Below are 13852 nucleotides of genomic sequence, written 5' to 3'. Positions count from 1 at the left end.
TCAACCCCTGCCCCAGGGCCCTGCTGGGCTTCTCCCCAGCCCCCTGAGCACTCAAGTAGCACTCCCCTTCTCCGGCTGTTAGCCTGGGAAGGAGGCCAGGCCCTGAGCTCAGACCTTGGCGATTCCAGAGTGTCTGAGGCCCAGAGCCAGCGCCGCCAGCCAGGCCAGACGAGGGGAAAGGGGGAGGTGGCAGGGTGGGCACCAGGAAGCCCTCTAAGGAGCGGGGGGGGGAGTGGAATGGCAGGGAAGCCAGGTTTCTAGCTTTGTTCTTTCTGCTCTTCTTCTGGAGCCCACAGGGCTCTCCCCAGTACCTCAGTGAACCCTGGCCAGAAGGTGCTCTCTCCTGCTTAAATCCTTTTATTCAAGAGAAGACAGGACCAGGAATAAGGACCCATGACTTCAGGGCTTCGAGAATCCCTACATGTACAAAGGCCAATGGGCAAAAGTTAACAGACCTCCGGTCCTCCAAGCAAGGCCCATCTGCCTCGGTTTCCCCATTTTGACCAGGTGGGAAAGTAGTTGGGCGGGGAGGTGTGCACAGGCCTCTGCACCCCGCCCGGAGGAATCTGGCGGAGTCCCCAGGTGAGGATTCTTCTGGAAAGAACCCAGCTCGGTTCCTGCGCGGGGCGGGCACCTAGGGGACTGCCCCCACTCCAACCGGCGCCCTCCCTGCCGCACATCGTCGCTTCCCCGGGCAGCAGCGAAAGACGCTTGAACCAGAAGAAAAAAGAGAGAGGAGAAAAAAAATTTGTCTCCCTGGCCCCGGGCCAGCGTCCCAGCCCCCCTCGCCGCCGGCGCGCTCCAGCCAGGGAAAACAACTGCTCACTTCTCCCTGCGTCCTCCCCGCGCGCTCCCTGCTTCCCGGCGGCCGCGGGAGAGGAGCCCGGCCAGGGGGAGGCGCGGAGCGGGCTGGCCGCCCGGCCTTCCTCTCCCCTCGCTCCTCCTCTCCGCCTCCACTTGCTCCGGCCTCCTCGCTGCGGCCTCAGTTCGGGGCCTGGCTGGGTTTCTCCCGGCCAGGGAAGTTTCTTCGCGCTACCCTCAGTGCAGCTTCCATCGCTCTCCCTCGCAACGGGGATCCCGGGCGCTCCTGCTGTCCCCTCCCTGCCCTTGGCTTCTCGCCCCGCTCTGCCCTCTGCTCCCAACACTCGATCCCCTGCTCGGGCTCGACCTCCAATCTCCGAGGGTCGTGCGGCCCCGGATGCCCGGGCCCCGAGGGGCTGCCCGCGGCCTGGCCCTTGCGATGCGCCAGGCCGGGGCATCGGGGCTGCTGGCGCTACTCCTGCTGGCGCTGCTGGGCCCCGGCGGCGGGGCCGAGGGGGGGCCGGCCGGCGAGCGGGGCACAGGCGGGGGCGGGGCGCTGGCCCGCGAACGCTTCAAGGTGGTCTTTGCGCCTGTGATCTGCAAGCGGACCTGTCTGAAGGGCCAGTGTCGGGACAGCTGTCAGCAGGGCTCCAACATGACGCTCATCGGAGAGAACGGCCACAGCACCGACACGCTCACCGGTTCTGGCTTCCGCGTGGGTGAGGGCCAGGGGGCTCTGGCTGGGGACATAAGGAAGGGCAGGCAACAGCACCAGGCAGGAAACAGAGTGGAGCATTGGGGATAAGAGATGGGGAGCTGGGATACATCGATCGCGGATCTGGGGCCAGGGATCTTGAGAGGCTGCGGTCCATGGAAGACAGTGAGGGGCTGGGCTTTTAAGTATTGGATAAGGGTTGAGGCTTAAGCTGGGGTCTCGGATGACACAGACTTCCTGGGAGGTGCTCAGTTCGAAGAGGGAGTGTACAAGGGGTTGGAGAGATGAGAGCAAGGGTAGGAATTCACGCAGAAGGGGGTAAATATTTCGCCCCCCAAACAGAAATCTTTCAACTGTCTCAAGTTTGGCCTGGTGGAAGGAGACACCTGTGTTCTCAGGAAGGTGGAGCTAGGATCAGGACTGGAATGGGGGAGTTAGCTCTTGGCAAAATCTGAGGGGGAAAGGCTTTGAGGCCTAAGAAGTAGGGTACTAAATAATGGCACTGACCTGATGGGGGGAGAGGGAGGTGTCATTTTGTGTCCTCCATCAGCTAGTCTGTTTCCTGTATAACTCATACGTTCCTATATAACTCATCTGAAAGACCCTCAGAGCTGCCTCCACCCCAAGTCTGAGGGCCTCCTGGTCAACCTAGAGCCCACCCCTTCCTTTAGCCTCTCTCTAAAGAGAAGGCCTGGTGCTCAAGACTCCTCCCCTGGGGCCCTGTGGGCTAGGCTGGGGGGAGGTGTCCCAGTGGTAATTACCCTCCTGGACAGGGTAATTAGGCCGTGCCCAGGATGGTACCAGGAAAACAGCCCCTCTCACACATTCTTATGTTCACTCACAGCTTCGGACCCAAGGAGTCCCACTGTGTGCTTCCCAGTTCTCATGAGGGCTCTGTGTGTGTGTATGTATGTGTATGCACACATGTGTATACACGTGCACAGGCTTTGGCATGGCACGATGTGATCACTTCGTGTTCTGTGTGTCTCGGGTGTGTGTCTACAGTCACTGTCTGGGAGTGTTTACACAATGAGCCTGTAGTATTTGTGTCAGAAGGAGTCTGTGTAGGACAGGATGACTGTGCATGTGAGCGTATGCATGCCCAGCCTCTCAGGCCCCCTGCAGGGCCATCCTGTGCAGGCTGCTGTCTCTGTCCATGCTGCCCACATCCCCCAGGCTCAGTGCCCGGGCCACAGTGGGAGGATGTCACTGAGAGGTCACACTCTCACCACCATGGGTGACTCACTGGAAAGCAGGAAGAAGAGGATTCTGCCCCCTCTGGCCCAGGACACACCTCTGTTGCCCTTGAGGCCTGGTCTCCAGAGACTAGACAGGATGGGATAGGCTAGTATGGGATGCTCTTAGCCCACCCTGATGATCAGGAATGAATTAGGGCTGCCCCTGTGAGTGTTCAGGAAAACAACACAGCCACCTTTCCTCCCCAGAATGTCGAGTGACCTTAGAGCAGGCAGGCAGGAGAGGAGCTGCGGTTGGGACTCAGGGACCTCCTTTGGAACACAGCGTTGAGGACCACCAGGCTTTGCCCTCCAAAAATGCCTTTCATAGTGGGAAAGGCAAATATGACTACAACTCGGGAAAGTGCCAGCCAGGCTGGGCAGAGGGTAGAGAATGGGAAAACCTCTCCTTTCTGGGAGAGACACGGCCCAGAATCAGATCAGGACATGAAGCAACTGGCAAGGAGTCAGGAATATAGGGATGGATAGGCTATAACCATGAGAACACTGGCACACTGGTAAAGGGTGGATAGGTAGGTCCTAGGCAGGGGTGCACAGGGGCCGAACAGAGGGAGTTGGAGTCAAAGAAGGTTCTGGAACATGGCCTCAAATGTAAGACAGGGAGTAGAAAAGTAAGATGAGTGAAGGGGGTAGGGTCTTCTCTGCTAGAACTTTGCCTGAGGCAGGTTATCTAATTATGCTGGGATTGTGGACGGGTGGGCAAAGACCCTGAGGAGGACCAGAGAGAGGCTTAGGGGACACTGTAGAGACTGCAAGTGGGATGCTAGAGTCTGTTACATGTGGCTGAACAGACAAGAATTCCCAGGGCTACGCCCAGGCAGACAGAGGTCCTGAGGTCTGTCAGTATCCTGGACCAGGTCCTGGTGAGGTTAGACATGGCATGTCGCTGGCAGCTGTATGAGCTGAGGTAGGTAGCAAGATGGAGGGAGGAGATGAGGATGAGCTAGGGGAGAAACTTGAGACCTGAGCTAAGGGGAGAGCTTCGGTTGTCACTTCTGCACAGTCTGTTCCACACTGGAGTAAGCGTCTGTATAGACAGCGCTCACTCATGGGAACATTACCACCATAGATGAGGTCCAGACGCAAGGGCCGGGGAAGTAACGCCTCAGAGATAAGGGCATGTGGCCAGGAGTTAAGCCTGGAACTTAAGACTCCACAAGTCCTGGAGAGAAAGGTTTCGGGGACCTACAGAAGGCCATTTTCATGGGTGGGACCTGTTGTCAAAGTCAGGTTCCCAATAAAGGCAGAGCTAATGGATGGTAAGGAAGTCCACACAGTGAGCCCAGGATGTGGGTGAGGATGGCCTGAAGAGAAACCAGGCCCTGACCCCTGTCTCCTCCTCAGTGGTGTGCCCTCTACCCTGCATGAACGGTGGCCAGTGCTCTTCCCGAAACCAGTGCCTGTGTCCCCCGGATTTCACGGGACGCTTCTGCCAGGTGCCTGCTGCAGGAACCGGAGCTGGCACCGGGAGTTCAGGCCCCGGCCTGGCCCGGACTGGGGCCGTGTCCACAGGCCCGCTGCCGCCCCTTGCCCCAGAAGGAGAGTCTGTGGCTAGCAAACACGCCATTTACGCGGTGCAGGTGATCGCAGATCCTCCCGGGCCGGGGGAGGGTCCTCCTGCACAACATGCAGCCTTCTTGGTGCCCCTGGGGCCAGGACAAATCTCGGCAGAAGGTACTAGGAGACGGGCAACCCGGGGGTGCTTAAACGGGCGGGCAATAAGGGTGGTCGGATCAAGGCGCGGGCCAGGCCCCAGAGGAGCTCAGCGCCGCGACCCTCCAGGAGCGGGACAGCCCTGAGGCCACCGCGCCCCGCCCCCCAGTGCAGGCTCCGCCCCCCGTGGTGAACGTGCGTGTCCATCACCCTCCTGAAGCTTCCGTTCAGGTGCACCGCATCGAGGGGCCGAACGCTGAAGGCCCAGCCTCTTCCCAGCACCTGCTGCCGCATCCCAAGCCCCTGCACCCGAGGCCACCCACCCAAAAGCCACTGGGCCGCTGCTTCCAGGACACATTGCCCAAGCAGCCTGTGAGTGAAACCGCAATTCCAAAAGAACAGTCATTCTATTTCAGGGTCACCTGAGTCACATCATGGCCGCATACAATTGAGTGTCACAGGTTGTGGCTGGAAAAAGGAAGAGGCCTCAGGAGGGAGGCCAGTGGGGGCGGGGCACTCGGTGATTCCTCTCCACATCCCTTCCTCTAGTGTGGCAGCAACCCTTTGCCTGGCCTTACCAAGCAGGAAGATTGCTGCGGTAGCATCGGTACTGCCTGGGGACAAAGCAAGTGTCACAAGTGCCCACAGCTTCAGTGTGAGTGCCTGGCTTAGTGTGGTATCCCCCACTGGGTGACTGATCCAGCTATCTTTCTCCCATCCCTGCTATGGGAATCTCCCCACCCCCACCACCCCCACACACACACACCAGTGCAGGCTCCACCCCCAAATTTGGTGGGGACCCTATCAAATCCTCTCTCTCCTCCCCAGAGCCCTCACTTCTCTCCTGCAGAACCCCAGTGTTTCCCCCCATCTCGTTGCTATTGCGTCTGTCCTTTCTCTGCAGATACAGGGGTGCAGAAGCCTGGACCTGTACGTGGGGAGGTGGGTGCTGACTGCCCCCAGGGCTACAAGAGGCTCAACAGCACCCACTGCCAGGGTATGGTCAGCTGGAGAGTCTGTGGACTGTAGGGTGGGCCAGTGGTCATGGGTGTGTCCCAAGGTGGGAGAGAAAGGGTCTGAGGAAGGCAGAACCCTCAAGTGTCTGGAGCAGCTTGCTGCCAGGTTATGGCCCAGCTATGAGAATCAAACTGTTTATCACAGATATCAACGAATGTGCGATGCCCGGCATGTGTCGCCATGGTGACTGCCTCAACAACCCTGGCTCTTATCGCTGTGTCTGCCCGCCCGGTTATAGCTTGGGTCCCTCGCGCACACAGTGCATTGGTGAGACTTGGGGACTCCTGGTCCTGTGGATTCACAAGGCTGGATGGGAGGGGGCAGAGCTTCAAGCAGAGTCAAGAGGTCACAAGAGGTCAGGGCGGGTTAAGGGTGGCTAGCAGAAAGGACAAGACCCAGAGCAGATAGAATCGGTGATGAGTCACATGACCTGAGATCAGAGGTCATGGAGGTCAGAGGAAGTCAGGGTTTGGTGAGAAGAGCAAATTCAGAGCGACTCTAATCAGGAGTCAGTGGTCACAGAGGTTTCAGCGAGTCCCAGGAGGGCAGGGCCACATATAGATCAAAAGGCTGACAGAACAGAGAAGCAGTGTCAGAAGCAACTGGGCAGAGGGACATAGCAATGCTCAGGTCCTGCCCCCCACTCCCACCCCTGCAGCCGACAAACCAGAGGAGAAGAGCCTGTGTTTCCGCCTTGTGAGCACCGAACACCAGTGCCAGCACCCTCTGACCACACGCCTAACCCGCCAGCTCTGCTGCTGTAGTGTGGGTAAAGCCTGGGGTGCCCGGTGCCAGCGCTGCCCGGCAGATGGTACAGGTAAGGCAGAGGCACATCATGGATGATGTAGGGATGGGACGGCGATCTGTGTACCCGTCCAGGAGTTCACTTGCTGTGGTGTCTGCATCTTGACCACAGCAGCCTTCAAGGAGATCTGCCCGGCTGGGAAAGGGTACCATATCCTCACCTCCCACCAGACGCTCACCATCCAGGGGGAAAGCGACTTCTCCCTCTTCCTGCACCCCGACGGGCCACCCAAACCCCAGCAGATTCCTGAAAGCCCCAGCCGAGCACCACCCCTCGAGGACACAGAGGAAGAGAGAGGTCTGGCTTGATCCAATAATTCCAGATCCACAGATAAGACTCATGGGTTAGCCGGGCGTGGTGGCGCACGCCTTTAATCCCAGCACTCGGGAGGCAGAGGCAGGTGGATTTCTGAGTTCTAGGCCAGCCTGGTCTACAAAGTGAGTTCCAGGACAGCCAGGGCTACACAGAGAAACCCTATCTCGAAAAAAACAAAACAAAACTCATGGGCTAACCTTCTAAGGCAATGGTTTGAAACCTGTGGGTTGGAACCCCTGGGGGGGGTGTCACATATCAGATATCCTGCCTATCAGATATTTAAATTAGGACTCAGAACAGTAGCAAAATTACAGTTATGAAGTAGCAATTAGATGATTTTATGGCTGGGGAGTCATCACAACATAAGGAACTGTAGAAAAGGGGAGAACCACTGCTCTAACATGTAAATCCCTAGCCTGAACACTGACACCCTCCACCCCGGGCCTTATTCCCTTGCCCTCACCTTACCTGACCTGAGCTGTCGCCTCCTAGGCTGGCACTGTACAGATGGAGCTTAACTGCTGCACTCTAGGCAATGGCTACTACGCAAATCACCCTAATCCCAGGATCTGAGCTTTGAGCCTTGATGCAAAGGCATGCCTTTTGAACGCTGAGACCTACCCTACCTATATACACCTTGATCCTTGACCTCCTGTTCTGACATAAATAATATCCCACCTTCTCTTTTAGGAGTGACCATGGACCCAGTGAGTATGGGAGCCCAGGTGGAGGGTGGGGAAACAGAGGAGCCAAGGAGGGCTTATGTTACTATACCCATAGCCAGTGAGTGAGGAGCGATCGGTGCAGCAGAGCCACCCCACTACCACCACCTCACCCCCCCGGCCTTACCCAGGTGAGCGAGGCATTGCAAGGGGGGGGAGGCTAAACCACTGGGAGGTCTGTGCTTGTGGAGTGTCCATGCTTGGGTGTAGCCTGCAGGAGGTAGGAGCCTTGCTTTCTGAAAAGCCCCTGCTTCTGCCTGCAGAGCTCATCTCTCGCCCCTCCCCACCTACCTTCCACCGGTTCCTGCCAGACTTGCCCCCATCCCGAAGTGCAGTGGAGATCGCCCCCACTCAGGTCACAGGTAAGGCCTGCCAGCAGGGCCACAGCCTGGATAGGCCGCACATCCAGCTTGGTTTTCCTCCTTCCAACACTCCGTAGGCTAGCGAGCGGGCTAGCACTTGCTCAGAACTTGGAGCCAGGGAAGGTCCAGTGAGCAGGAGAGGTGTCGCTGTACTTTTCCAGCGGCCTGTTCGTAAGATGGCCAGCTCAATCTGAGAGTCTTCATCAGTCAATTTGTATTTATTGAGCACCTACTATGTGCCCCCCAAATAAACCCCAACCAAAGCAAACAGATCAAGCCAGGTGTGGTGGCTCACACCTGTAATCTCAATACTCAGGAAGTGAAGACGGAAGGATTGCCTAGAGTTCAAAGTCAGCCTGGGCTATGGTATGAGACCCACAAAATAGAACAATAATTAAAGTCTAGCATGTCTCATAAATGCTACAAAAAGATAAGTCAGGAAGACGGGAAGTCTGAAGATTGTAATAGTAGGTAACAATGAGAGGTTGTGGGCTGTGTGTGTGTGTGTGTGTGTGTGTGTAGGGCTTAAAAGATTGCTAGACATTCAAGAGAAGTAGGGAGGGGAGGGACATGCAGAGTCAGAAGAAGAACATTCCAGGGAGGTTAAATCTGGGCAAAGGTGTAAGAAGTATGAATCATTGGTGGAGGAGGGAAAAACCACAGAGAAGCAGGGGAGCCAGCTCATGGGGCCGCCATTACAGGCTCGGGGTTTGTGCCAAAGGGTATGAGAAACGTCTGCAAGGACGTGGGCATAGGAATGATTGCCAACACGGACTGAGCTGTCTCTCTGCCAGGCTCTATGTGAAGAACTTCACAGACAGCATCAGTCTGCTCTCTTACTCTGAAGGGGAAATGCTTGCCTCGTTTTCCAGATGAAAAAGGCCCAGGTTTAGAGAGGCTTAGCAGTTTGTCCCAGGTCACAGAGAAGCTAGATGGAGCCTAAGTCATAGGGACTCCAAGGCCACAATCATTGACCCTGACTGAAACCCTGAGCCTAGATGAGCTTATGAGATGAGGGGCTCAGGTGGAAGGTGACTACCCCTGGGGATTGTGAGAATGTGGAGGACAAGGTGACTGGGAGGGGAGCGAGAAAGCCAATGGACAGGTGCGAGGCAGAGAGCAGCCTGCAAGGGCCCGCTGGCCAGGTGTATTCGGGCAGAGCTGAGTTTAGCATCACCCTGGGCTTCATGAAAAAGGTGGGGATCAAAAGGGAGAGGAGGAAGTGGAGCTTATAAACCCGAGGGCGAGCAGAGCTCCCCCATCCGAGCATCTGGACACAGCTGTGTTCCTAGGACTGACTGGTATCTGTCTTGGGAGGGGAGACAATCGACCATTTGGGTGGAAAATGGAGGACCCACGTCCTTGGAGCAAGGGGTGTTGATGTCACTGGCTAGAAGATAATAGTAAATCTGAAGCTGCAGGGTTTAAACTATTGAGGGGACTGGGAAGAACATTGTCTCAGAGACTCTTTTTTTTTAATATTTTTTATTACATATTTTCCTCAATTACATTTCCAATGCTATCCCAAAAGTCCCCCATAGCGCCCCCCACTTCCCTACCCACCCATTCCCATTCTTTTGGCCCTGGCATTCCCCTATATTGGGGCATATAAAGTTTGCAAGTCCAATGGGCCTCTCTTTCCAGTGATGGCCGACTAGGCCATCTTTCGATACATATGCAGCTAGAGACAAGAGCTCCGGGGTACTGGTTAGTTCATCATGTTGTTCCAACTATAGGGTTGCAGATCCCTTTAGCTCCTTGGGTACTTTCTCTAGCTTCTCCATTGGGAGCCCTGTGATACATCCAATAGCTGACTGTGAGCATCCACTCCTGTGTTTGCTAGGCCCCTGCATAGTCTCACAAGAGACAGCTATATTTGGGTCCTTTCAGCAAAATCTTGCTAGTGTATGCAATGGTGTCAGTGTTTAGAAGCTGATTATGGGGTCTCAGAGACTCTTGGCAGCTGGGCGTGGTGGCGCACACCTTTAATCCCAGCACTCAGGAGGCAGAGGCAGGTGGATTTCTTAGTTCGAAGCCAGCCTGGTCTACAAAGTCAGTTCCAGGATAGCCAGGGCTACACAGAGAAACCCTGTCTCGAAAAACCAAAAACCAAAAACAAAAACAAACAAACAAACAACAAAAAAAAGAACATAGGACACTTCGCCGTTGTGGTTTGATTTGAGGTGACAGGGGTCAGGCTCTTAGAATCCTAGGCAGGCATGAAAGTAAGGATGGTGGCAGGGATGGCAAGGACACCGGAGTCCTGTTTGGAGACTTTCTGGAACATTGGCGTTAGTATTACTTGAGATAACGTTTAGGAAATCCTAGGATTTAAATACCAGTGTGCAGAAGCCAGAGGTCACTGCCTGACTAAGCTCTCCAGGTCAGTAGGGTTGGTGTGTCAGTCTCTGCCTCTGGAGTGTGGCAGAAAACACCTATTCCCTGATCAGCCCTTGACCCGATCCCCTCATGCCACAGAGACCGATGAGTGCCGATTGAACCAGAATATCTGTGGCCATGGACAGTGTGTGCCTGGCCCCTCGGATTACTCCTGCCACTGTAACGCAGGCTACCGGTCACACCCGCAGCACCGCTACTGTGTTGGTGAGCAGGGGTGTGTGGACAGGGGTTGGCTGGGGAGGAGCCCCAGAGCCGCCTCAGGGGCTCACAACTCGCCTTTGATGTTTCCTTGCCTGCTGATCCTTCCAGACGTGAACGAATGCGAGGCAGAGCCCTGCGGCCCCGGGAGAGGCATCTGCATGAACACTGGTGGCTCCTACAATTGTCACTGCAACCGAGGCTACCGCCTCCACGTGGGTGCAGGGGGCCGCTCGTGCGTGGGTGAGCGCAACCAGCTCCTGGCTAACCCGGGTATACTGGGTGGGACCAGCTCCTACTGCCCGCCCCACGTCCCATTGCACCCTGTCTTTGCTCAGACCTGAACGAGTGCGCCAAGCCTCACCTGTGTGGGGACGGTGGCTTCTGCATCAACTTCCCTGGTCACTACAAATGCAACTGCTATCCTGGCTACCGGCTCAAGGCCTCCCGACCACCCATTTGCGAAGGTGGGTTACCCTCCAGACCAAAGCGGGCATCACAACCGTCCCTCGACTTAGGATGGAAGCAAGAGGCACCCATCTCTGATCCTCTCAGGCCGGGGTCAGGAAAGCTAAAACTGGTCCGTTTTGCCTGGATTTGTGATGGAAGGAGGCCCTGTCGGGGACTATGAGCATCGGACCACCTATGTTGACCCCAGACATGTTCTCTTCCTTTTCCCTTCCATGCAGACATCGACGAGTGTCGCGACCCTAGCACCTGCCCTGATGGCAAATGTGAAAACAAACCTGGCAGCTTCAAGTGCATCGCCTGCCAGCCTGGCTACCGTAGTCAGGGGGGCGGGGCTTGTCGTGGTGAGGGCGGGTCTGGTTCCACGTGGGGGGCGGGCCTCCAGAGAATAGAGTTCCCGCCCCTGGCCCTTGGAGGGTTGCCTCACCTCGGCAGTTTGTCGGTAGGGCACAGTACTAGCACTAGCGTTCTTCCCTGCAGATGTCAACGAATGCTCCGAGGGTACCCCCTGCTCTCCTGGATGGTGTGAGAACCTTCCGGGTTCTTACCGTTGCACGTGTGCCCAGGGATACGAGCCCGCACAGGACGGCCTCAGTTGCATAGGTGAGCTCCAGCATGCTGGGCAGACCAGATACTCTCATTCACAGAGGTTAGAGAGTGGGTCACCCTGTAAAACCAGTGGTTGGTGGGGGACGCATTCTGCAGTCTTACTAAAGCTATGTTTTCAGCGAAGCAGCTGGACCTTGAAAAGTAGATTCTTTTTAAGTGTATGGATGTTTTGCCTGAATGCATGCATGTGTACCACGTACATACCTAGTGTCTTCAGAAACCAAAAATGGGGGGGAAGGGTGTGGGGGACTTTTGGGATAGCACTGGAGATGTGAATGAAGAAAGTACCTAATTTTAAAAAATGCAAAAAAAAAAAAAAAAAAAAAAAAAAAAGAAAGAAAGAAACCAAAAAAGGAGACCAGTCTTCTGGAACTGGGGTTGCTGACCTCAGTGAACTCCCAAGTGGGTGCGTGCTGTGTACGAGCAGTAAATGCCCTTAACTATTGAACCAACTCCTGTCCCTTAAGAGATGACACTTTGAAACTTTAGTTTGAGAAGCTTAATAATTTGAAGGAAAAGAAGATGTCAGACTGGGGGACTCATTAGTCCTCTTCTTGTGGCAATGTTTAAGTACCGAAAACTAGACTAGAGACTAGAATTCAGACAAACTGGGAAACTTGGCAAACTTGTCAACTAGCAGAGACAGAGGCCTGAAGGACAGAGGCTTGCGTTTCTCTAAAGGACAGTAGGAGTTAGCTAAGCAAAGAAGAACTGAGAGCAGCAGGCTTTGTGGAGGATGAGTGGGATGAGGGCAGTGGGCTGGGCTGGCCATGAGATGCTCTGATAGTAGAATAAGTTGGTTGGGTGTCAAGGTCAGGGAAAGAGGGGAGTCTGGTTTGGTGACTCCATGCATGGTGCTGTTCATTGGGATAGGTCCCTGGGATTGGGCCCCTTTAAAGGGGAGGTTGGGGGCCTATCCATGTTAGATAAGCTCAGTAGGGTGGCCCATTTGGGTCTCTCAGTCAGAAATGCCATAACCTGAGAATGCAGGTTAGGCGTCTTGAACCAGACATGTCCCTATGGAGCTATGGTCTGTGGATTATGGGGGCTATGGTGAGTTGAGCCTGTGTACCCAAGGAGACAGAGTTGGATAGAAGAGCATCTAGCAGAGCCTTTTGGTACCAACACTAGGGGAGGCAGGCTAGATGAAAGGGCATCAGGAGATGGGGGAAGAGGCATGGTAGGGCTGATGGAAGGTGGCTGAGCTTTCTGAGCAGCACCTGAGAAGCTAAAGGACCCTAAGCAGCATGGGAAGAGAGGGTCCCTCTTGTTTGGTGAATGTGGATGACGAGTGGGAAGACATGAGCTCTTATAGCATCAAGTATCGCCATGGACTTTTGGGAACACTTGACTTGGCACCCATGCATGGTTTTTATGTGGGAGCAGGGTAGAAGCCCCCTGGGCCTCAGCTTTGCGCTCCTGACAAATGGGCAGCAGTGGGAGAACAGTAACTGAAGCCTGAGCCCACGGAACCTGCTCCCCTGACGCTTCTCTGTGCCCCGCAGACGTAGATGAGTGTGAGGCTGGGAACGTGTGCCACGATGGCATCTGCACGAACACACCGGGCTCTTTCCAGTGTCAGTGCCTCTCTGGCTATCATCTGTCAAGGGATCGGAGCCGCTGTGAGGGTGAGGGGTCCTAAGCCGGGGCGCTGGCTTGTTCTTCCCTACCCCGGGATCTCTACTGCCCAGCTCCAAGGCCCATCCAGATCCCAGTTGTGATTTGAGGGTGTGGGAGTGACCCAGGGTTCTCGGAGTAGGAAACTCAGATAACTCCAGGCGGTGTGTACGGAGTCAACCCATGAAATTATCCAAACCATAATCTCCTACAGACATCGATGAATGTGACTTCCCTGCGGCCTGCATTGGGGGTGACTGCATCAATACCAATGGTTCCTACAGATGTCTCTGTCCCCAGGGTCATCGGCTGGTGGGCGGCAGGAAGTGCCAAGGTATGAGAAGTTGGCGAGGGATTCTGAAAGGAGGGAGAGGCAGGGCAGTGTTTTTTTTTTTTTTTTTTTTTTTTGACACACTGTAGCTCTTCTCTATCTATTTGGCACACTGTAGCTCTTCTCTATCTATTTGACACACTGTAGCTCTTCTCTATTTGACACACTGTAGCTCTTCTCTATCTATTTGATACACTGTAGCTTTTCTGTAGTCTTTGTATCCATCCATTCCCCATCAATCCATCTAACCCATTCACCAGTGTATTTGTTCTCTAACAAGGGTCGCCCTGCTGGCCGCAGTGTTTCTGTGTTGCTTATTTTTCCTTTTTTATTTTTTATTTATTTATTTTTGGTGTTTTTTTTTTTTTTTTGAGACAGGGTTTCTCTGTATAGCACTGGCTGTCCTGGAACTCACTTTGTAGACCAGGCTAGCTTCGAACTCAGAAATCCGCCTGCCTCTGCCTCTAGAGTGCTGGGATCAAAGGCGTGAGCCACCACACCCAGTTTATTTTTCCTTTTTGTGCATGTGTGTTTGCCTGAATCATGTCTGAACCACATGTATACATCCCTGTGGAGGCCAGAA

At 54.9% G+C, this 13852-nt stretch overlaps 1 protein-coding gene across 3 annotated transcripts in view; it reads left to right on the top strand.

Annotated features, from left to right (window-relative positions):
- Positions 1 to 885: 885 nt before the first annotated feature.
- Positions 886 to 13852, top strand: part of Ltbp3 (latent transforming growth factor beta binding protein 3) — a 16896-nt gene continuing 3929 nt past the window's right edge. For 2 of the 3 annotated variants that reach the window (XM_029472577.2, XM_021152498.3), the window contains exons 1-18: positions 886 to 1520; positions 4117 to 4446; positions 4595 to 4797; positions 4975 to 5080; positions 5330 to 5422; positions 5587 to 5709; positions 6101 to 6259; positions 6359 to 6544; positions 7253 to 7269; positions 7343 to 7415; positions 7548 to 7646; positions 10125 to 10250; positions 10356 to 10487; positions 10583 to 10711; positions 10934 to 11056; positions 11193 to 11315; positions 12827 to 12949; positions 13153 to 13272. In XM_029472577.2, coding sequence (XP_029328437.1) covers positions 1199 to 1520; positions 4117 to 4446; positions 4595 to 4797; positions 4975 to 5080; positions 5330 to 5422; positions 5587 to 5709; positions 6101 to 6259; positions 6359 to 6544; positions 7253 to 7269; positions 7343 to 7415; positions 7548 to 7646; positions 10125 to 10250; positions 10356 to 10487; positions 10583 to 10711; positions 10934 to 11056; positions 11193 to 11315; positions 12827 to 12949; positions 13153 to 13272 — 2587 coding nt within the window. In that variant the 5' untranslated portion in view covers positions 886 to 1198. The remainder of the gene's footprint in view (positions 1521 to 4116; positions 4447 to 4594; positions 4798 to 4974; positions 5081 to 5329; positions 5423 to 5586; positions 5710 to 6100; positions 6260 to 6358; positions 6545 to 7252; positions 7270 to 7342; positions 7416 to 7547; positions 7647 to 10124; positions 10251 to 10355; positions 10488 to 10582; positions 10712 to 10933; positions 11057 to 11192; positions 11316 to 12826; positions 12950 to 13152; positions 13273 to 13852) is intronic. The other variant, XM_029472578.2, reaches the window with a different exon arrangement.

Source organism: Mus caroli, unplaced genomic scaffold (assembly GCF_978045245.1).
Source record: "Mus caroli unplaced genomic scaffold, Mus_caroli_1 scaffold_20, whole genome shotgun sequence".
NCBI lineage: Eukaryota > Metazoa > Chordata > Mammalia > Rodentia > Muridae > Mus > Mus caroli.
This window is presented reverse-complemented; position numbering and strand designations above follow the sequence as displayed.